General features: G+C 46.6%; 1 protein-coding gene across 3 annotated transcripts; it reads left to right on the forward strand.

Annotated features, from left to right (window-relative positions):
- The first annotated feature begins 4,304 nt into the window (after positions 1-4,304).
- On the forward strand, positions 4,305-16,715 carry ENC1 (ectodermal-neural cortex 1). Of its 3 annotated transcripts, none has more exons than XM_036886068.2 (3): positions 4,305-4,656; positions 8,365-10,179; positions 11,695-11,885. In XM_036886068.2, exon 2 carries the CDS (start codon positions 8,378-8,380, stop codon positions 10,145-10,147), a length of 1,770 nt encoding a protein of 589 aa, XP_036741963.1. In that variant the 5' UTR covers positions 4,305-4,656; positions 8,365-8,377; the 3' UTR covers positions 10,148-10,179; positions 11,695-11,885. The 3 variants fall into 3 exon arrangements, with proteins under 3 accessions (XP_036741963.1, XP_036741962.1, XP_036741961.1); XM_036886067.2 differs by lacking the exon at positions 11,695-11,885 and adding an exon at positions 11,515-11,678; XM_036886066.2 differs by lacking the exon at positions 11,695-11,885 and adding an exon at positions 14,143-16,715 and having other exon boundaries at positions 4,307-4,656.
- Positions 16,716-16,924: the final 209 nt, after the last annotated feature.

The following is a 16,924-nucleotide window of genomic DNA, read 5'->3' on the forward strand; positions in this document are numbered from 1 at the left end:
AGGATTTCTTCCCCGATGGGTGTGCCGGCACCAGAAGGCACTCAGTTGACGTCCATCTTCAGAATTGCCTCTGTGGAAAAGGGCCACTTTACCCAAGACCATGACCTCTTTCCTGGGCAGCCTGCGTTCAGCAACTGGTTGATGCAGCCATGTAAAACCTGGCCTTCTCCTGTTTGCACATCTATGGGATGTTTACCAGGGGCAGAGTGGCTGCGCCAGGGGAGGGGTGGAGGTGAAATACCCATTCTCTCCTCTCCTCAGTTCCTGGTACACAATTGGTCAGGCGGCCACTAGTCACCAGAGACCAGCTTGGGTTGCCCCCAGTACTCAGGGTGTGGAAGCAGAGGGCCCCCAGGAGAGTTGGGGGAGTGCTGTGAGCCGTGGAGCCCCGGTGCTCCTGGAAGATTAAGCCAGAGCACGGGAGCAGAGGGCTTGGAGAGCAGAGAAGGGAAGCCAGGAGGGAGAACTGGGAGAGGACAGAGCAGATGAGAGACTTGAGACCTACTGCATGAGAATAAAAAGCCCCTTTTAAATCCCCCCCCCAAAAAAACAAAAACCTGGCCTTCTCGCCTTCACTGGGGACAACTTTCCCAGGTCGTGTCAGCTCCAGAGCTCCACGGGCTGGCCAAGGCCTTGCTGGAACTGCATCCAGCTCAGCTTCTCTCTCTGCCCAGCCTCCTTCCCTCCCTTTGCTTCCTCAGGTGTTGATCCCAAAGACATAAGTTCAGCTGGGGGGATGTCACTCCTGGCTGAGTGTCCACTTCCCAGCGTGAACTTGACATTCGGGGAGGAAGAACACAGATCTTTGGGGGGCAACTGGCCCTTCTGCCACACTGGTTCTACAGGCCACAGCCTTGAAGCCCATCTCACAAATAATACAAGGAGGGGAAGTTGTGCATCTTCCTCATGCAGATTCAGGAAGTGGATCAAAGAACAAAGAGGGCGTTTTGGCAGCCTGGCAGGGAATGTGTCTAAAATTCGGGTGGGGCTTTGGGAGACCACGGGGGGCAGGATGGCAGCTGCTTAGCCCACTGTTCGGTCTAATCCCCTGAGCTGTCCTGTCCCTGGTACCATGGTCACACTGTTAATTAAATCACTCTCATTAATTCAGCCTGAGTGTAAATTAGGAAGGAATGAAGATAAATTAGGTTTGAAGACAGCTAATACATTTAACCCCATGCTGCTTATTTTGCAGCCTAACAAAATAATGTTAAGGGAGATAACAAGGCCAAAGCCTTGGGCACAGCTTCTTAATAGCATTAAAAATGAGACCTTGGTTTGGTGTCACAAGGCAGAGGCGAAGACCAGCTCCCAGGGGCCTATAGGACTGGCCTAACATCTTGAGTCAGGTGGTGGCTGTTGTGGAACACAGATGTCTGTGGCATCTTCTGAGTTGTTTGTGATTCAGATGTCTACTGTGCCATCACTGTCCAGTTTGATTGCAGGCTGGTCTAGAGTGTTCTTCCTGTATACAACCTGCCTTTTCTTCCTGTGTAAATTCTTCCTGATAAGAGCTACCTGTGTAAAAATCTTCCTGATAAGAGCTACCTTTAGGATTGACTGAGATGCTGGAGGAATAACACAGTCTGCATTGCTGTGATCATAAATTTGCTAACTTGCAAAAACTCTTTCAGCTGTGGAAATAACCATCAGAAACTGCATATAGGCCTGAAAAGTTTTCCTACATTGGTTTAACCAAACCAGTGCACAGCTTGTAGGAGGTCATTGGCAGCACACACATTTTCCCCCAAATGCAAGTTTAGTTCCTGTGTCTCTCAGCAGGAAAATGTTTTCCAGTTTTTATAACTTATAAAAGCTAATTTTTCCCCCTTGCCTCACATTGCTGATCTCCCTGAGGCAGAGGAAGCAAACATCTATGGTCACTGAATACACTTCAAGATTTCCCAGGCTATATATAATGTTTTTTCCTTCTTTTCTCTTGAAGCACAGAAAAACGAAACAGACACAGGAAAGTGGCATGAGTGGATGAGGATACAGTGGCCAGAGGGTCCCTGCCTGCTTAGCAAAGCTATTTGTAGAGAAGAAAACTTTGCTGCCCCCTTGGTTAAGGACACCACAGGTTCCAGGTGGTGAAGATACAACAGAAAGACTGCCTGCTCCTAACTCAGTGGCTTCCTCTGACAAATTCCCCAGCCAACCAACGGAGTGTGCACATATTTTATTTACAGGCAGGGCCCTGCAGATCTAGGTAGATCTTTTGAGTGACTGAAAAAGCAAGTACTTCTCCTTAGTGAGAAACAGTGTTAATTTCTTAATTTAAATAGAATCATTTCCCCAAAAGGAAGACATGAGCATTTGGTCTTCAAAACCAACGTGCTTGCTTTTGACCCAAAACCTAGAGGCACTCTACCAGGTGCCTTTGAGGTCGCCCAGATCAGCTTTCCGCGTACACCTGCCACAGGCTACAGAAACATGTTTGTAAAAGACACATGTGCAATACCTACACATTTCCACCTTCCCTCTTTTCAGCACCTCTCTGGCGTCTACAGCGTTTCTATCAGTTTGGTCTTCAGTGATTTTATCCGCATCTTTGGGAACAGGCTCCAAGACGCCGTCCCGGAGACGCTCCAGGAGTGTCCGCGGTGTGCGGATCGTGAGGCCAAGGCGCAAGGCTGGCAGAGTGCCTCCCTTCACCGTGCCGCTGGCAGAATCGCCGCACATGGTTCTTACGGTGAATTTATGCAGCTCTCTCCGGCTCGGTGAACAGTCTCAAACCCAAGACTCTGCATAAGAAACTAAAATATGAAACAGACGTGTAAAGGCTCATGGTGAGGCTGAAGAGTTAATGCTAACAAAGGACTTAAGAGGGCACTGTCTTTCTTTGGAAGTAGCAAAATTTCTCAGAGCTCATACCAGGAGGGACAGCGGGTAAAGAAAAGTGGGATTAAAATAAAGAACCAACAGTCTTAGTTTCAGCAGGCTCTGGATTCTGGGAGCGCCAGGCGGAGCCTCCTGCTTAAGGCATTTCTGCGTCTTGTATTTAAAAGCTGAGAGGTGGGGAAGTGGGGATGGGAGAAAACTCTGTCGAGAATCTCCACTCGACCAGCAGGGCTGGGCAACTGCTAAATGGTTGTGTAATCTTGAACTGGACAAGTCACATCTCCCCAGGCCTAGTTGGCTAGCCTGTAAAACGAGGGGGTTGGACCGGTAATCTCTACAGTTCATTCATCGATTTTTTTTTGCCCAAATACCTAATAAAAAACAGGCATTTTAGTTCCCAGTGGAAAGACAAGCCCTTAGTGTAAAGATCAAAAATGGGTTTCGTGAATAGTGATCGCCGTGCAAGATTATTTTTTGAATTGCCTTCCTTTCTCCCGGCACGCGGCACTTCAAACATGCATGTGGTGGGGCCGTTTCTTTGCTGAACTCCCGACCAATGCAATCGAGCAATAAAAGACAGGAAGGGCCCAGTCTGAGAGGGCGATTCAGGCTTTATCACTTGGGAGAGGGATTTGTTGTGGTCCCTCCTTTGAGCAGTTTTCTTTGAATCAAGCGGCTGCGGCGATTGGCTGCCAAGCACACGGTGCGCGCCCCGCTGCAGAGCGGGGGGCTGCAGCTGCACAGGGCGGCTGGGGGCAGAGTCCGGCCTGGGGTGCCGCACCCGGGGTGGGAGAAAGGACACAGAGGAAACGCCTGGGGCTCCAGTCTCTCTGGCCTCCTGCCAGCGAGAAACCCTCCGGCCCGGCTTTGCCCAACCTTCAGCGTCCCGGAGTGTCCAAACGTGTGTCCTCTTCCTTGTCACTGGTCTCCCTCCAGGTGTTCTACCCAGAGCGCGGGCTGTGCGCGCCTGGACGCATGACGCGGACACCCAGCTCTCGCCTGGCTACTCTCTCCTGAGCATCTCAAGGGCCCCGGCAGCACGGAGCGCACCGCCAGGGGTGCGTTCCCCTGCCCAGGGTCCCTCAATCCCGGGACTTTGTATTAACCAGGCTGGGCCAAAGAGGCGCCGGAACTCTGACCCGGGAAAACTTATTTTATTCGCGGTCCCTGAGGGCTGCAACTGCTAGTAGCGGAGATACCGCGTCCGCTTTGTCTCCACACCCTCCGCAGCCCCCTCCCCCGCTTCCTCTGCCAGTTAACTCCCCCGACACGCTCTTCTCCAGCCAGTCGCCTTTTCCTCCTCCTCGTCTTCCTCCAGCCCCTCCGCGAGCCGCGTGCACGCGCTTCCTCCCTCCCGCCCCGGGTGTCACTCTCTTTGCATACGCGCCCTGCCCTCCCCTCCCCTGCCCTCCCCGCCGCGCAGCGCCGCTTATAGCCCGGCGCTCGGCAGCGGGGCGCAGACTGCTGGGGCAGCCAGAGGAGGAGGCGGCGCGGCGGTGGCGCTGCGGAGACCGAGTCCAGACGCCAGGCGGCCGCCGGCGCACAAGGCGCTTTCTAGCTCCCTCCCCCGAGTGTGCAGCCCGCCTCCTTCCGCGGCGCCTGCAGCCGCAGGCTCACTCTCGCCTCCCGAGACGCTGTCCCCGAGACGCCCCGGGGGTCGCGGCACCGTGTCCGCGGCGTGCGGATCGTGAGGCCAAGGCGAACGGCCAGCGGTAGCGGGTCTGCGAGCCAGCGCCCCGGGCTAGGTCCTCTCCCGCCCGGTGATCCAGGCAAGAACCCAGCTGGTTGTGCTCTGAGGCCAGTGTCGCCGCTGCTGTAAGTTTCCGCCACTGGCCCGGACCTGTTGCGGGCGCTGTGGCTTCCGGGGCTGCTTGGCCCGCGGGGGTTGTTCGCGAGGGGTGTGCGCTCGCCCCTTAGACCCCGAGGTCCGACTTCGGCAGAGGAGGGGAACGGGTTTGGGGGCGGAGACCTCGGTGTCTGTCGCTGCCCTCCCATAGCAGGCGGGAGCCGGCGCAGCGCCCAGGCGAGCTGCTGGAGGAACCGGGAGCCGGCCCAGGGTACGACCTAGGTCCTTCCCCCGCGGAAACCAACGCTTCCCTGGAGGTGGAGGTCCCGCTGCCTCGCACTTAGCCACGCTTGGCCCGGGCCGAGCGTGCGGGATTGTTGGCCCACGTTTCACCCCAACCGGCACTTTGGTGGCCACGCGCAGACACTCCTGACGAGGGCGCGTTCACTGCGGCGAAATGTCTCTAAGGAATGAATGAAAACTGGCTTCTGAAAAATCGGTTTCTTTCCTTGCAAGTATTTGACCTTTAGCGTGAGACTTCACTTTCGAAGAATAGGACTTGGTGGTCGGGGTGCGAATGAACCACTGAACTTGTTCCGCATGTAATTTGGTGTCGCCCTCACAGGCATGGCAGCGTGTTATAAAAAGCCTTGAAATGTTACAGAGGATTGTATTGTAAAGTGCTTTTCTTGGCAACAGTATCTTTATAATAATGTTCCATTGTTACCAAAATGTGAATGCCCGAGAAAAATCCGCCTAATTTCTCCGTTGATGCATTGAGATCAGGTCCAAAACCTAAAGAGATGTGACAGAACCCCAAGTATTGGAGGCAGAGCACCTTGGTAAGGAGCATTAAGCGAACCGAAGTTACTGTAACCAGAAGCCCTTTTGATGATCAGAGTACTAGCAGCCCTTTTCTCCGCCTTCTTTGTAGATGCAGGTTAAGTATATGTGTGTACTTTGTGGGCCAATTTCTTGGCATGCGAATATTATTTCTCTGGGGGCTTAAAAAATGCCTAAAGATAATTCATTTAATGTTGAAGGTATGTTTAGTGACTGTATAAATGGTTTCTGCTGATATTTTGATGTTTGCATAATTTTAAACCAGAAAGCAGGTTGTTTCCCTTGGGTTTTCAAGTTTATCTTTTATTTTAAGCAGATAGTGCTGCAAGAAGTTTGGATTTTAACTGTGAGTGCTTCCCGGTCTGGATGGTAGGCTAGGCTATTTTTTTCTGGTTTTATGGGCCAACCTGGAACATACAGGGCATAAGCACAGGACGTATGGAGATGGAGATCCTATATCCTAAGGTCTTCTAAAACGGCTGTTTTATTAAGTGTACACCTGGTTGTGAATGTTGTTTCACACTGCCCAGAATCCAGTGCCTAGGGATGCGTGTTCTGGACCCGGTGTGAGTCCAGCTCAATATGCAGGCACTTTGGAGCTTATGCGCCTTGGATGGGGAGACTTGTTCTTTAGTTAGAGCAGAAGGGAGTCAGCTTTTGAGGTTGCTTTGGAAGTATTAGCTTAAAGAAAAAAAAAGCACAGCTATTCATTAGGAATTTTTGTAAATTTCTGTATAAGGCATAGAGTATTTACTATCTTGTATGACTTAGGCTTAAAATCTTCCCCCAAATACTTCAAATTGAATGTACTGATAATTCAAATGACAACTACAGTGGTAGAGTGTCAGGGATGCTAATACATGTTTTTTTTGAAACCTGGTGTGTTCGCATAGGGTCATGTTGGCAGTTCTGGAACAGCGGACAGTGGTTAGTTAACACAGGCTAGACTTTAGAGGCTTAGCCTGAGGTGGGGGCGGCGCTCGGCTCCTTACCCTTTGTCAGATCCCAAGTTTCTGTGGAGACTAAGGGGTGCTTTGTAAAGTCTTCCCAACACCAGAGCCCTAGGACTGACTTTGTTGCTTACTTTCTTCCATGTTTACTCATAATGAAAAGTTACATTCCAAAAATAAAGGAAAACAAGTTGCATCAGCTAATGGTATGTGGACAGTGTGTCAAAGAAGTTGGGCACCTGCCCTTGTTTTCTGTGCTGTGCCACAGCTGGTCAGGGGAAGGGCAGCTTAGCATCTAGTGCATGGACCTGTGGTAAATCACTCATTTCTATTTATTAATTCCCGGGATATAAATTAAAGAAACAAATATCTGGTGGAAGGAAACAAGGCTGCTATCAATTTCAGCTGTGCTGAAAGGACTGGCTGTTCTGTGGTTGGAACAGATACTGTAACTAAGCAGCTAACCTTCCTGGGGTAAACAGCTTCCTTAGGAATCTTTTTTTTTTTTTTTTTGAAGGGTAGTTGACAACAGCATTGCATTACATTAGTTTCAGGTGTACAACACAGCGACTCAACATTTATATACATGATAATTCTAGGTACCAGGTATCACCATACTTAGGAATCTTTTGACAGGCAAGTTCTGAAGGCTTTATACCTCTTAAGTAACAGAACAGTAGGACTTAAAAGGTAGGGGAATGTGATTCAGTTTTTGAAGATAGGTGATAGGCATTTTTCTGTATCTTTAGCCTACAGTTTACCTACAGAAGCCCAAAACAGTTTAGATTCTGCTTTAATTTCAATTTAGGTTCAGAATAAAGTACTTTCGTCAGCAAATAAATTCTAGGGCAGCCCTGAATAACAATGGCTGGCATAACACATATGCATATGTACATACACAAGCATATGTGTTTGTATCTTTATTTAAATAAAGCAATGTTTGCATTTAGAACTCTATATGCATATGCCAACATTTTGCAGTTACACAGGAATGGTCCTGGTGAAGCGCTGTTAAATCAGAGGCAAGGGGTGAATGGATCCTTTGTCCTTACGATTGGTTTTCCAAGAATTGATATCAAGCAGTAAGAACAGAAAAGCAGCACTCAGAGGAGTATGCTATTCAAAATACCCTTCCTTTTAGGTGCCCAAATCCTCATTTTGGAAACTGTCCAGAGCAAGAAAGGTGGGTGGTGATTGTGGCCAGAATCTCCTGTGCTTTCATGAAAGCCTGCTGATCAATATATGGTAATGTTTACACTGGGGCTCTTTTAAGGCTCTGGAGTGGTGGAACTGTCTGTTTAGAAATTATTTGTAACATTTAAGTCAAGGTCTGATCTTTGGCAGAAGTTGACCTAAGCCTGTGATTTTAGTGTCATATTTCCCATTTACTGTGTATGCAGAGAGACTGGATCTTACTGAAGGAATTCTTAATGGAATTAATTAGTAGGTATTTGTTTTACACATGGTTTTATGTTGCATAGAGCATAAAAGCCGGTGCCCATCCTGGCGTTACGAGAGCTGGCGGCCTGGCACTTTAAGTGCCCGCAGTGAATCAGCTGGGCAAGCAGAGGTTGCTGTGAGAGTGATACCTTGCTCCTCTTGGCTTTTGCTGACTTACATTCTCAAGGACTTCAATATCCTGAAAGTTGGCAATCAGGTTTTCCAAGATGAACCTGCTTTGAAGCAGTGAATTTTTTTTTAAACAGTGTACAGTTCAAACAGTTCAACAGTATTACAATGAATGCCTTTCCTTATAGGTAGTTATCTCTAACTTTGTACAGGAACAGCCTGATGGCCATTCAGAGCTGCAAGCAGCAGGGCTGACCCGTGGAAGCGTCCTGTTTTCTCTGTCCAGGACGGTTGTTGCTTTGTTGCTCTCTTCTGCTGTTCTGAACATCAGGGGTATCACGTCACATTCAGTGATTTTGTTTTGATTTTTTATAGGAGTGGAAACACAATGTCCGTCAGCGTGCACGAGAACCGCAAGTCCAGGGCCAGCAGTGGCTCCATTAACATCTATCTGTTCCACAAATCTTCCTATGCTGACAGTGTCCTCACTCACTTGAACCTTTTACGCCAGCAGCGTCTTTTCACTGATGTCCTTCTCCATGCGGGAAATAGAACCTTCCCTTGTCACCGGGCAGTGTTGGCTGCGTGCAGCCGCTACTTTGAAGCCATGTTCAGTGGCGGCCTGAAAGAAAGCCAGGATAGTGAAGTCAACTTCGACAACTCCATCCACCCAGAAGTGCTGGAGCTGCTGCTCGACTATGCGTACTCCTCCCGGGTCATCATCAATGAAGAAAATGCAGAATCGCTTTTGGAAGCTGGCGACATGCTAGAGTTTCAAGACATCCGGGATGCATGTGCGGAGTTCCTGGAGAAGAACCTGCATCCCACCAACTGCCTGGGCATGCTACTGCTGTCGGATGCGCACCAGTGCACCAAGCTGTATGAGCTCTCCTGGAGGATGTGTCTCAGCAACTTCCAAACCATCAGGAAGAACGAAGATTTCCTTCAGCTGCCCCAGGACATGGTAGTGCAGCTCTTGTCCAGTGAAGAGCTGGAGACAGAAGATGAGAGGCTTGTGTATGAGTCTGCAATTAACTGGATCAGCTATGACCTGAAGAAGCGCTACTGCTACCTCCCAGAGCTGCTACAGACGGTGAGGCTGGCTCTCCTGCCGGCCATCTATCTCATGGAAAATGTGGCCATGGAGGAACTCATCACCAAGCAGAGGAAGAGCAAGGAGATTGTGGAAGAGGCCATCAGGTGCAAACTGAAAATCCTGCAGAATGATGGCGTGGTAACCAGCCTCTGTGCCCGGCCTCGGAAAACCGGTCATGCCCTCTTTCTCTTGGGAGGGCAGACTTTCATGTGTGACAAGCTGTATCTGGTAGACCAGAAGGCCAAAGAAATCATTCCCAAGGCCGACATCCCCAGCCCAAGAAAAGAGTTCAGTGCATGTGCAATTGGCTGCAAAGTGTACATTACTGGGGGGCGGGGGTCTGAAAATGGAGTCTCAAAAGATGTCTGGGTTTATGATACCCTGCATGAGGAGTGGTCCAAAGCTGCCCCCATGCTGGTGGCCAGGTTTGGCCATGGCTCTGCTGAACTAAAGCACTGCCTGTATGTGGTCGGGGGGCACACGGCCGCAACCGGCTGCCTCCCGGCCTCCCCCTCAGTCTCTCTAAAGCAAGTAGAACATTATGACCCCACAACCAACAAATGGACCATGGTGGCCCCACTCCGAGAAGGTGTCAGCAATGCCGCAGTAGTGAGTGCCAAACTCAAGCTGTTTGCTTTTGGAGGTACTAGCGTCAGTCATGACAAGCTTCCCAAGGTTCAGTGTTATGATCAGTGTGAAAACAGGTGGACGGTACCGGCCACCTGTCCCCAGCCCTGGCGTTACACAGCAGCAGCTGTGCTGGGTAACCAGATTTTTATTATGGGGGGAGATACAGAGTTCTCAGCCTGCTCTGCTTATAAGTTTAATAGTGAGACTTACCAGTGGACCAAGGTGGGAGACGTGACAGCAAAGCGCATGAGCTGCCATGCTGTGGCCTCCGGAAACAAGCTCTACGTGGTTGGGGGATACTTTGGCATTCAGCGATGCAAAACTCTGGACTGCTATGATCCCACATTAGATGTGTGGAGCAGTATAACCACCGTCCCATACTCTCTAATTCCTACTGCATTTGTCAGCACCTGGAAACATCTACCTTCTTAAACTCAGTACAGCCTAAAGAAAGTGAGCATGAGGTAAGAAGTCAGTTTGGCTGTAAGTATGTATGTAATTGAGCCAGTAGGTAAGTTTGTATGTGGAGTGAGACATCCATATAGCCTGTCCTGTAGAAGTACTACAAAAACTATGAAGATAGAATAACTTACACCCCAAAACTTAAACACTTGTGTTCACCATAGCTGTAACTCCTCAAAACTTAAGACAGTGGTTCTCAGCCTTTTCTGAGCCTCAGAGTCTCCCAAAGAGCTTTTCAAAAACTGCCCATCCCAGAGACCTGATTTCACTTGGTCTGGGTGGGGCCCAGGCATCAGCATTTTTAGAAAGTTTTCCAGTGATAGTCCTGTACAGCCAGACCGAGAGCCCTGACTTCTGTTCACAATGCCAGCTAATGTTTACTGAGCTCGCCCTGGGTGCCTGCAGCTGGTTGTGTGTTTCACGTAGGTCATTTCTTTTGATCCTGACAACAGCTTTGTGAACTATCATACAAACAGCACTTTATAGATAAAAACACCCGTGCACACAGAGGTTAGGGTGAGTTGTCCAAGGTCATAGCACTTAGTAGGTGGAAGAGTCGGTCAGGAAGTCAACCCAGGCAGTCTGGCTCCAGAGCAGGAGCAATTGAGAGTCATGCTGAACTACCACTTAATAAACTTGATCTTTATATTGATATCAGCCCAGGAGACATTTGTTGATATTCAAATTTAGCTTCCTCAAATCCTTTCTGGAATAAAGTAGGGCCTGAAGAATTGAAGGCTTATACTTATTTTTTCTCTCCAAAATTGTTTACTAGCTTATTTAACATTCTCCTCAGAAGAAAAAAAAAAAAGAGAGAAAAGCTCCCTTTAGGGTATTTCTTAACTTCAGAGGAAAATCGAGGTTTGTCCTTGTAAGAGTTTGCACCTGCATTGTATAAATTTGTCTGATGTGTGGATACACCGAACCACCACCGATACTGTCCCTCGTCTGCAGCCTTTCAGAGTTAATCAGACAGGCTGACCCTATTGTCAGGGCTAACAAAAGTTGTGTTTCTGTGTCGTATATCTGAGCACATAATGGTTGTCTTGTGTACTTAAGAGTATATTATACTCTTGCCTCGAATAATTAATAGGCCAACACAGTTCAGTGTTTGAGACGCTAATAGCTGCTTTGCTGCTGTTAAGCGCTCTTAGTATTGGCCCCAGGAATCACCTAATTGTGTCTGAGTGTAACACAGAACACACGGAATGTGTTGATTTGTTTTGGTTATTCATGGGCTTATTGCTAATGATAAAAGAATAAAATTAAAACTGCTTTGGAGGAACTACAATAGAAACTAACTCATTATTTGGAACTTTTGCCTCCTTTTCCCCTAGAATGTTTCACACCTTTGAAGGGGACTTTCAGAGGGAAGATAGGAAGTCCAGGGGTCATTGGAAGCTAAAGCAAAGAGGAGTTTTGCTTCATTTGCCTCTTCTTTCCTCTTACAGCTCACTTAAAAACTGCTGAAATTGGTCTCACTTTCACAATTAATCTATTTTTTTTCAGTTCTTCAGTTATCTCTTCCAGCTTATTACAGTCAGTAGAGTTCTTAGTACTGTAATGTTTCCTTGGAATGAAACTCCTTCAGAAGAGCAGGAACAGTCAGAAACCTCTGGGGAGCACCTGGGCAGACAGCGTCCCACACCAGACTGGTTTTTGCGGCCCTGCTGGCATCTCAGTAATCCTGAATAAACAAATGCTCTGAGAGTGGTTATTTCATTTGCGATATGAATGCATGACTCACCTCTAAAGCAGGTTTAAAGAACCTCCTAGGCAAAAGCATCAATTAACAGCAACTAAGATGGGTGTTAGTCCAGAGCTGCCTGTATTTGCATAGGAGAGCCATAAAATCACCAGTGATGGTGGCAGTACATCAGGGTGGTAGCTGGTATACCGACTGGCATGTTTGGGGCAAATAAGGAGGTTGAGGCAGAACGTGGCCACATGTGCTTTCTGATTCCAGTTCTAAACTTTGGAGGCTGGACCTTCGTGGAATTCGAATTGCTCCTTGGTCAAATTGGAGTGATTGGAATTATGCTTCCCCTAAGATCTGTCCTGATTCAGACTTGAGTGAATTGATAAAGGAGGGGAGAAAAAAGAGGAAGGGGTGAAAATATGTCCCAGTGCCGCCCTCCACATAAGACCTTGGCTTGCAGTGGAATTAGCTTTGTATATGGTGGGAAAATGAGGTTGCTTTGATTATCATCTTCTTGTTATCTTTAAACTTCATTTTTGGTGTCTCTCTTCTCAGCCCAGAGTATGTTGCAGCAAACACTTGAATTCACCCTATCCTGGGTATTTGAACCTAATCGCACACCTCTCGTCCCTGGGAAATGGAGCAAATCAAGTATTAGGTTGTATGGGAAATGACAATCCCCCAACCTTAGTGCTTTCAGCCTGAGAGCTAAGCACGTAACATTTGACAGGGCCAGGTTTTGCCTTTTGGAAGGGCAGCATGGACCTGATCAAAGCCACACTTGCAGTTTCCGACAGAGTGTTGGTTTAAATTTCTAAAGTTTACCATACTCCAGATAATGTTAAAACACATCAGCTGGATGGAGTGACTTAAAAGAGGTGCTGTGCAGGTTTCAGTCCTCAACTGCAAAAACTTCCGTGACATCTCTTTGCTCTCCAAGTGGAGGTGCTAACTGAACTACTACAGTGTTAACAGAGTTTCCCTTGGTCTAAAAGCTCACCCACCAGAGAACTGAACTGTCTATCGCCTGCTTCTCTGACATGGGGAGGATGGAGAAAAAGGAAATTACTTTTGATTTACCGTCCATTTTATGGTGCTTCATGACCCCAACCTGACAGCATTTGGACTTTGATTTTCTTTGTTTCTTCCCTTTTTAGAGTTTTTCTCTTCTTTTTTTTCCTGCTTAAGTATGTAACATCTTGAAATTTCATATTATTACAGGATACATTCTTTTGGCCTAATGTTGATATATAGGTTACAAGGAGGTGGAGGTGGGGGGATGACACTGTAGCGTAAGGAATGCCTTGAAAGCTTGAATCACTGTTACCGAACTGCCAAAAGAAACAACTGATGAAACCAATCAGACCCTCTGAACACGCAAGTGAGAATAATGAAGTGCCACTACTGAGCGGCCCTTCCTGAATTCCCTTTGTCTGTACTTAGAGTCATAGGGAAACAGATTGCTACATGAGGGCTGGGACTCTCTATGAGCAGACAGGGTGAATGCTGGAAAGACAAAAGCCCTCTGCAAAATTTCCCCATTTATTTAAAGATAAATGCATAGAAATGGTGGATAATGTGGAAATTCCAGCTCCCATGAAATGTGCAGGCTTTGGGGTTATGGCACCTTGAATTTATATTCACATTTGATGTTGGTAGAATCCGTAGGTGGTAGCACTGCATACGAAGCTGGTGTCTCCCACATGTGGACAGATGAACTTGGAGAATGAACTCCAACCTTGGGCTGTTGAGTGTCCTTTATGTTGCTGTGTGAAGGAAGTGAGACCCAACTTTGCCACAACGAAGAGCAGAAATGCATTTAAAATGAGGAGTAATATATCTGCCTCATGGTAAATAAATTGAATTTGGAATCTTTTGTGGTAAATGGGCCTAGAAGGAATATTTTGACCTGGTGATCTTTTCACAGCAACTCTGTTTAACAACCACAGAGATGAATTGTGAATGTTGGAAGCAGGAGACAGCAACTTACCTAAGAGCCTGTAGGTATACAGGTTTGAATTTGACTTATGTGTGTTTAGGAGAATACTGCAGATCCTTTGGACACCACTGTTCTTGTGGGACAAGCGGTCTGCATTCGGGTGCACATGCATTTGAGAAATGCCTTGAAAGCTTTAACTTTAATCGTCCTTGCACAGTTCCTACTGAACATGTATCAGACCTTTGGAAGCAATATTGACCAGCTTTGTCCTGAGTTTATTTTTTTTTATTTTGAGGCTACTAACAGAAATCTTTTCCTCTGTTTTAGCTCATTCTATCATTTGGTGAGACAAAATGAGATTCTACTTTGGAGAGGCCAAATTCAATGAAGAGAAAGAAAAGAAAAAGAAGTGGCTACAAGACTCATACGATCCACTTCATCTTGTAAATGCTCTGACTGAACATGAAGGAAGGGGTGGGGGAGGGGGTGGGATTTTCATTGCAAGTAGCACATGGTTTAAATATGAATGAATGAACCTGTGATCTAGTCCTTGTCTTGTAATTGTGGATTAATGTCAGCGTTAATCAGCCCTTCAATGGAAGAGAAAAGCCGAGCCCTTTCCCTTGCTGTACCATATTCAGCATTTGATTTACATGGGCTCCACCATTTATGTGTAAAATTTGAAATGGTTGTCAGCGCTCTCTGAGGAGCAAGCTTGAAGCCTCCACACCAGCTGCTGTTGGAGATTGAAAGCCCAACTGTGGGGCTGGAGGGGAGCTGGCTGGGCTTGCTGCAGAGGGAGGGTCGCAGACTCCACTGATGTCTGAGGGGCTGTGCACCCCAGGAAGGGTTCTGAACAATGGGGACATTGTTGCTAGCTGTTTGGTAGGTGTTCATTTCTATTTATAAGTGACTTTGAACTTTCCCTTGGCTGTTCAGAAATGTTACAGATATTAGCTATTTATTGTTTGATACCTGCATGCTGAAACACTGCTTATGGTTGTCTTCACGTGTATGGACCTGTGTGAATGGTTGTATGTTTTGCACAATTTTGTGGCTGTGTGCTGTGCTTTGCTGCACAAAAAAAACTTTGGAGTTACAATTTGGAATATTACTGGAGGGTGGGTTGGGGAGGGGGGATTGTGTAAATGTCAAGACAGGGAAGGAGTACAAATGCAAACTTTAACATCCTAGAGGTAGAGAGAGCATGGAGGTCCCCTTTCTTAGACTCACCAATTTTTAATGGCGTTTCATGGGCTCTGGCCATGCTGACAGCTCGTGGAGTGAGGGAAGCCTTCTTGCTCCCCTGCTCCTTCCCAGATGATTCACTTACTTCAGTCTCTGCTACTGAAATTTGTAAAGGACCAAATCGCTTTGTAGGTTTTTTCTTTGTGTAATATCCTGAAATCCTGGAAAATTCTATGGAATAGTTCTGTATATAGGGCACAGGTAAAGGCACTACCCAAAGGTTATTTATTTATCTATTTATTACCCTATGAGAATGCTTTGCCATAATCACAGTTAATGGGGAAAAACTGAATAGTCACAGATACAAATTAAGTCGCTGGTTGGATTTGCTTGACCTGGATTCATTGTTCTTTAGTCTTGCTGAGCGATTTAGCAAGTGCTGGAAGTTCTCCCAGATAATACTCACATTGGTACAACGTATACTTTAGTGCTCACCCTTAGGTAAGTCTCTAAAAGATTACCCTTTGGTGCACAAAAATGACACATTGGGCTACCAAACACCAAAGAACTGTGAGCAGTGGCCCCGATTGAGAGGTTTTCCGGGATAGTTGGTAATCTGTTGTGAATACATTCTTTGCTAGTTTGAGTGCTTGTTTACTAAACATGTCGTGATAGGTGGTATTGCTAGACTCACACGGGTGCTTCCTCAGAGGTGTGAGGGGAAGACCAGAGTTTGCAACTCACACTGCTTGCATCAATGTTTCTCACATTACTGTATTTTAGAAAATAGGGCTTGAGACTGATAATAACCCTTTACATTGTGAGTGTGTTTGCATTGTCTAATGACAGATAAATCCTTAACATTTCTCTTCACCTGAATACTAGACTAATTGTACACATTGTCTGTGCCATGAATGAGTGCGCTGTAGTTGGACCAAAATAAATGAGCTGTTGGGATGAAAGAATCACAATGCTTTTCCAGCAGTCAGTCCCTGGCGCCTAGATGTGTTCTAAGCGATGCAAGTGTCTAATTGTACCCTGGCCGTGTAGTTGGTGTCATTATATTGTAGCAGTTACAGCTCTAGTTTTTGATGCAAATCGGCCACGATGTGTGTGTGTCACTGCATGGCTTCTGAAAGCAGAATGGATTTTCTGCAGCTGTTTCAAAGTTGTGGTCTGTCCTTGAATCCTCTATTAATTACTGTGTGTGAGCCAAAGGGAGCCGTGGTCAGGGTGGGCCCCCAGCCTGCAGGGAACTTTCTGGACTCCCACTCTTTGAATTGATGTACGCATTTGGGCTCACTACTTGACCATTTTCACCCTATGAAACGTCCCCCACTTTGAAGCAAATACAATTCACAGTGCAGTGCACACAAAAACCTTGGCATAAGACAGAGAAGGTTCTTCTTATTCTGTGGATTGGTTGCTGTGGAGACGGATAACAAAGGGCAGGCTTCCACTTCTGGTATAATTGTGTAGCCCGCTTTTCTCTGGGCTTGACACCTGTCTGAATAAGAGTGATTAGAGCTGAATAATATCCCTCTCTTGGCTATTGAATATGTGGTTCACATACGAAACTCTGTAAGTTGAAGTAAAGTGTTCATGTTCATATGTACTGTTTGCTACTACATTTTTGAGGTTTTGTAAAACTGTTAATTTGTTTTTCACAATGTGAAACTGAAGGTCAAATAAATTATTAGAGATTTTCTCTTCATTGTGTGTGAGTCTTTATTTTAATACAATATAATTTTAGACTTGAAAGCTGTGCCTTTTCTAATTTAATCAAAGATCATTTCAAATAATTTCTGAATGCCCTTTATCTCACCATTTAGTCACATACACTTAATGAAGACAATGTTAATTAAACTAAAATTGTTTACCTTTTAGGATATTTCTTTAAGCAAAACAAAAGACCTCACTT

The sequence above is a fragment of the Manis pentadactyla genome, chromosome 2 (genome assembly GCF_030020395.1).
Source record: "Manis pentadactyla isolate mManPen7 chromosome 2, mManPen7.hap1, whole genome shotgun sequence".
NCBI lineage: Eukaryota > Metazoa > Chordata > Mammalia > Pholidota > Manidae > Manis > Manis pentadactyla.